A 7,027-nucleotide genomic window follows, 5' to 3' on the forward strand; every position below is an offset into this window, starting at 1 on the left:
ACAGCTGTGAGAAGAAGCTTGCTGGATGATTGAGGAAACCAGAAGTTTCTCCCATTTGTGTTGCTGTAATAAACCTGAACTCTCACTGTGTGCTATTCTTTGACTTCTCCCTCTCCTCCCTCAACCTACTGCCTAATAAATCCTACAACTTTTGTAACAAATATTGTACCCAGAAGTAGGAGAAGTAAATGCAGCAGAGCAGAAGAGACATGCATGACCTTTTAGCTACCATTTTGGTACTGTGGATGTAACTGATAGGAAGAGTTTCCATTTATAAAGTTAGCCACGGTTGAACTCAGGCGTCCACATGTTATCCTTGCTCCTTTTACAGCCGAAGAAAATTCAGAAAGGGTTAAAATACTAAGCACACTTTAATAGATGCGGGAAAAAATCTGTGAAAAAAGATTGAGGAGATTGTATGGGGGAAAGTGTGATAAAAGGTCATCAGGTTTCCTCTGGTTGAATCTCTAAGCATTATTGGATGTTACTTTATGAGCAGATGAACACCGTGCAAATACTTTTTTTAATGCCCCCATAACATCCTTATTCCTGAGGCTGTAGATCAGAGGGTTGAGCATAGGTGTGATGATGGTGTAGAAAGCTGACACTACCTTGTCTTGCTCAGGGGTGTGGAATGACTGGGGCAGCACATAGGTGTAGAAGGCAGCCCCATAGAAAATGCTGACCACAGTCAAGTGAGATGAGCAAGTGGTAAAAGCTTTTTTCCGGCCTTCTGCAGAGCGCATGCGGTGGACTGTTAACAAGATGAGAGAGTAGGAAGTGGAGATGATAGAGATTGGGATGAGCAGCATGAGTACACAGCAGATGTACATCAGAGTTTCGTACAATGATGTGTCTGCACAGGCTAGTCTTAGAACTGCAGGGATTTCACAGAAGAAATGGTTGATGTTGCGGGAGCCACAATAGGGGACATTCATGGTGATGGGAGTGAGCAAAAAGCCATCAAGAGACCCACCAAACCAGGCACCAGCAGCCAGAAGGAGACATACCTTGCGGTTCATCAGGACTGGATACCGGAGTGGGTTACAGACGGCCACATAGCGGTCATAGGCCATCAGGCCTAGAAGAAAGAACTCTGAACCAATCATGGTCAAATAAAGAAATATTTGGATGCCACAGCCCACGAAGGAAATGGTCTTCTCTTGTGATACCATGTCAACTAAGAGCTTTGGGACAGTCGTACAAATGAAAAGAGTGTCCATGATAGACAACTGGCTGAGCAAAAAGTACATAGGTGTGTGGAGGCGGGAGTCCACCTGAATCAAAAATATCATCATCAAATTTGCAGTTACAGCCACCACGAAAATAGCAAGAATCACTGTGAAGACAAATCCTGTCATCCGGCTGCTCACCAGAAGCCCCAAGAGGATAAAATCAGAAGTTGAAGTGCCGTTCTTCATTGCCAGAGTCTAGGACAAATCCAAGTGAACAGAAGTCACAAAAACCAGAAAAGAAAGTGAGATGTTGAGCAAGGGAGAAAACTACCATGGAGATGACGCCTCAGAGAATATATTGTTCCAGATAAATTATTCCAGGATGGAACACTAAAGAAATCAAGCTAATCAAGCAGCATTGAAAATGGCTCAAATTCTTATTGAAGAATATATATATATCCCAATGGAATGACACAGTAACTGGGATAATGGACGTAGATATGTCAGTGAATGAGACCAGATAAGGATCAGTCAGGATTCAGAGCATTTGTACACAGAGTCACTATGGGTTGCAGATTACTCAATATCACATAACAACATAAATAAACAAATAACATGAGAAATCTCTCATTTTTCCATCTTTCTCCCATGGAGATATTGATAAATTCAAATCAAGTGCCTTCGGATTGGCAATGCAACTCCTTACCACCAGGCCACCAGAGTTCTTCTTTAATATGTATATGTAGACCAAGGTAATGATGTTTGCTTACAGGGAGTAAAGTTTTAACTGATCTACTTGTATTTCAGTGATTTGCTTAATTATCTTCAAAAACCCTTCACTGCCATCCGGTCAGAACCAACTCTTAGCTGACCTTCCAGCCAGCTTTGAGAGGCTGCAAATTACATGGAAGGAGACTGGCCAGTTTATTCCCTCAAAGCAGCTAACGGATTCAAACCACTTCCTTTGGGGTTGAGAGTATAACTCCTTACTCATTAGGCCACCAGAGTTTCATTACCACAAAGTATAGTTCAGGCAAAGATTGGATGATTAATTAACTGATTGATTGAAAACTAAAAGAGAGTAAAATAAATAACAGGCAATTATCAGTTTATGCATTTGTTGGAGCTTCATGTTGTTTGGCTATTCTGCTGTTCTTGCTTTCCTTTTTACCATTTTTTTGGTTGTGCCTAAATGTGAATCATCTCATAGTTGCTTCCACTACCTCATTATCCTCCCAGCACATCAGCCTTGAAATTGTTTCTTGATTTTATCATTTATGTGCAACACATCTTCCAGAATAAAAGCCCTTAAAAGGAAGATATTATTCCTAAGGTGATTCCCTGCATTGTCTTCATTGCTATTGTAGGCTTAGGAGGGAAACAAATACAATTAAGAAGAAAAACTGGTTTCTTAAAGCCATTTTCAAAAGATACACTGAAAGAAGAAATTAACTGAGCAAGATGCCTGCCTATGCTTATCTCTGCTTGCTTCTATGGACCTGATTGTAAACTGTGAATAAGAAGGTGGTAACAACAGGCTAACACTCAGAAAAATATTTTCATGACTATTTTTTTCTTGATGGAACAATAATTTGAGTGTTTAAATTGAAAAGAAAATAATAAATCCAGTAATACACGTATTTCCCTCAAATGTAGATCTTATTGTCCTGAGAAAGGTAATGTGTGTAAAAAGGAAAGTCTGATCAAGGGGAAAACATATGCACTACAATTTTACTGTTTGTACCCTTGCTACAGACAACAACATACTATATGTCCTACTATGTAGGATTGTTGCAATAAATAAAAAAAATAAAAGATATTGTTAATTTTTGTAAATATACACGTGGATGATAGACAACATGCTTATGATGAAACAAATAAATAAAATAAATTTCTGTTTGCATGCACATTTAACAGGTGCTCTGGTGGATTAGTCCTTAGAGAGTTATGCTGCTAACCTGAGGTGGGTTATCTCTGGAGCTTCGCATTTACCTGCAGCTCAGGGGAGACAGATGAGCAATCTCACCCCGTGTAACTGACAGCCTCTTAAACTTGTTGTAGGGTCAACTATGAGTTAATCCTGATTCAAGCAATGGTGAGAGTGAATAATCCACTTTGGTATTCTTTTACATACTGGAAATTTATTTTTGGTATTAAAAAAGGATAAAAAATAGTAGCAACAAAATAGTATCAAAGAGAATAGTAATAATAATGAAAAGTGACCTATAAAATCAGGAAAGACTAATCTGTAAAACCTAAAGCTAACCTATGAAGTGATTTTCATTTTTATTGACTGTGTGTACCTTGAGTCAATTCTGACTCAAATCAACATTATAAGACAAAGCAGAAATTCCCATATAATTTCCTATAAAACTTTTATGAGAGTAGATTATCTTTTCTTTCTCTGAGCAACTTATGTGTTTGAACCAGTGTAAAAAAGAAATTACCGGGGTGGCGAGGCGGTGGCGTTCTGCGCGCGACCTTCAGCGCTCTTGGCCGACTGGCTTGGCGTGCTAGCCCAGGTTCCCCTCGACACACACCGCGCGTGCCCCTGTCCCCGCCACCCCCCAAAAGAAAAAAAAAAAAGAAAAAAAAATTACCTCAGTGCAAATCTCCCTTTGACTACTGTGGTCAAGTTGCTCTGTAATTTAGCACTAAGTTATTTTTTTATTTATCAATCCTCCCCAAATACATTATTGACAAATTTCTGATATCAAATGACAATGATTCTCAATTTAGTGATCCATTAAATTCCATTCTATTTCCCCAAAGCATTTTGGTAATTAAACTGATCAAATAATGCAGTCCATAGTTAATTTAAGTTCTATTTTATTCTAAAAAAACCAAAACCTTTTAGTAAATGTAAGTCATTCTGATGATTTAGTAGCAAGGAGCTGTGCTGTCGACACAAAGGTACTTAGTTCAAATCCATCAGGCACACTGATGGAAGACAGGCAATTTCCTTCTATGTAATTGATGTCCCACTGGAGAATAAGCTATGACTTGTTTCAGACTCCATGGTACATAACAATAACAACAATAATCTCTTCTAAGGAAATGGGATGATTTTTCTTCTATAATATATAAAACTCCAAAATCATTGCCAATGAGTCAGAATTGACTCATAGCTGATATTCCAACAGGTTTTCAGGAGTCTGTGAATTGCATGGGTAGATATTCCATATCTTACTCCTGAGGAGCTTCTAGTGAATTTAAATCACAGGTAAGGCACCACTTTATTGTCATACATGTTGTTGTTATGTCTTATTGAGTCACTTGTGACTCACAGCGACCCTGTGTATGACAGCCCTAAACTCTGCTCTATCCTGTGCCAATCTTATTATCTCTGACACACCTACCCCATTTCCCCAGTCACATATGAAATGAAAATATTTTACCCTGAAAGTTTTTTTTTTTCTTTTTTTTTTCTATAATTATATTTTATTAATTTTCATAAACATTTACAGAGATTTTGGGCTTCCACTCATTCATTGTTGCACTATTCTCTCTACCCTCCTCCCAGTTTGTTCTTGTCCAAATGCCACAGTGCTTGTCAAAGCCAGTTCTGATTAATCTTCTTTGTCAGTGTATCCTTTGCCATTCACCCTGAGTCATAAGGAAAAGGGGACGGCGTATTCTCTTAGCTACTTCCTGCTGAAAAGGGACGCTGTGGGTTTCAGGGTGAAGATCTTCTCTCACTACTCTAAAGGACCCCTTTGGCAGTAGGAAACACATAGACTATTATGGAGATTGATTTTGGAATTCAGATGCACTCTTATTGATTGTGCTTGGCTGTACATGTACATATCCTTCAAGATGACCCTGAAAGTTTAAAATAGTTTAAACTAAATTAGTACCCATATTTATGCCTTCCATCTGGATAGCTTTGTTCACACCATGGTTGTGTTTTATCTGGGTTGTTCCAGTGGAATTCCTTCTAACCCCTGCTCTCTCTGTGTCCATTTAGTCTGGTAACAAAACGACCTATGAAAATCTGTCTCTGATCAAGTTACTCTGTTAAACATCCGCAATGATGTCTTTATTTTGTGCTTTAGAACTCCTTATTTGACCTAATGCCTCTCTTCCTGCCTGGTCTTCACATATTAATATCAGTGTGAATAGTAATTTCCACAAGTACTTTACATTTTAGCTCAAAAGTCACTTTCTGAAAGTAGGCGGTATCCCTGGCAGCATTCTAAAGAAATCACAATAGAAGGTACTAAACACAAAAGGAAAAAGGTGGAAAAAAGTTAAAAAGCAAACCAAAAAAAGTTGGATTATTTGGTCCATTAGAAATTGTAGAGTCCCTAAGATTATAACCCTTTGTCACTTTTGAATCAAACAAAAATTCACATTTAGGCTCAACTTTTAGCTTAACAACAGACAAGACTATGAGGTAATCAATAATATTAGGGGGGTAGTCAATGATTAGAATAATCAACCATGATGGGTAAGAAGAGTTGCAAGCTCAAATATAAAATCCAGAATGCAGGAAGAGGGAAGATAGAAGGATTTGTAGCAATGAGAACTCTAGGGAAGAAATGGGGAAAGTGATTACAGTGTTATAATAAATATTATTACTGTTGAGCAAAATACACATGAATAGCTAAATGGAAAACCTATAATTTTTATAAAATTTCATGCAAATCATAAGAAGAAATAAAATTTTGCTCAAAAGGATTAAGTTAGCCAGCATAATTTAAATTAAACTAACTCACTGCTTCCTCGTTCTTTTCAATTTGCCTTTGTTGTGGTAGATCTTCATTCAAGTATGCCCCAAGTATTGTCTACAAAATAACTGGAGCTTCAAATGCTGTTTTCCATCAGGATTTTATTATAGTTATCAATCATGTAGTTTAAATTCACCCTATATTGAATAAATAAAAGAAAATAATCATTAAGCATGATTTGATGCCATAGAAAATTTCCTTACACTTTTAATTATCAGGAAACAAATGTTCAAAAACTATTTAACATTAAATTAATATTATTAAATTTAAAAATACAATAATAGACCTGGTATTAAATAAATCCTGTTGTGGCAGACAGAATATTAGCCCTAAAAGTCCTTTTTCTGGACTTCTTATGAAGATAACATCTAAAGCGAAGAAAGAAGTCTCTGGCCCTCCCAAAACTAAAGCTAAAGTAAGGGCATTAAAGACCAAGCAAGCAGTTCTGAAGAGGACCCACAGCTCCAAATATAAAAAGCAATCCCCTAAAACCCCAAGACAAAAAAGATCCATACATCACCCACCTCCTAGCATCCTAAGACACTGAGTCTCAGAAGTCAGACTAAATACTCCTAGAAGATATACCCTAGGAGAAACAAACTTGACCACTATGCCATTATCATGTTTGCCCTGACCACTGAATCAGTTATTAAGATAGAAGAATTAACAACTCACTTGTGCTCATTGTGGATGTAAATGCCAACAAGCACCAAGTCAAATAAGCTGTAAAGAAGTTCTATGATATTGATTTGGCCCAAGTCAGCATTTTGATTAGGACTGATGTAAAGAAGAAGGTCTATGTACTTATTCCTATGATGCTTTTTTAATATTGTCAGTAAAATTGGGATCATCTAAACTGAGTCAAGCTGGATAATTCTAAATATAATTTTTTCCTCTTACACTAAAAATGTCCATGTTATAATACTATGAATATACTAGTTTAAAAAGGTAAAGGGGTTTTAAAGATATGAATAAATTAGAATTGTGAAAGATTATCCTTCGTTTTTTTGTGAGTCCATGGCCACAGCTTTTTTTAAAATTCTTTTATTATTGTTATTGTTAATTTCAATGAACATCTACAGAGATTTTGGAATTCCATTCATTCATTGTTGAACTTTTCTC

The 7,027-nt window shown here is 37.0% G+C and overlaps 1 protein-coding gene across 1 annotated transcript in view; it reads right to left on the reverse strand.

Moving 5' to 3' along the window:
- Window positions 1-467: 467 nt before the first annotated feature.
- Window positions 468-7,027, reverse strand: part of LOC102854724 (olfactory receptor 2T11-like) — a 9,602-nt gene continuing 3,042 nt past the window's right edge. Inside the window, exon 2 of the mRNA XM_006893974.1 lies at window positions 468-1,430. Within this exon, the coding sequence (XP_006894036.1) occupies window positions 468-1,430 (963 nt within the window). The remainder of the gene's footprint in view (window positions 1,431-7,027) is intronic.

This window comes from Elephantulus edwardii, unplaced genomic scaffold (genome assembly GCF_000299155.1).
Source record: "Elephantulus edwardii isolate Elephantulus edwardi_28Jun2011 unplaced genomic scaffold, EleEdw1.0 scaffold00133, whole genome shotgun sequence".
NCBI classification, from domain to species: domain Eukaryota; kingdom Metazoa; phylum Chordata; class Mammalia; order Macroscelidea; family Macroscelididae; genus Elephantulus; species Elephantulus edwardii.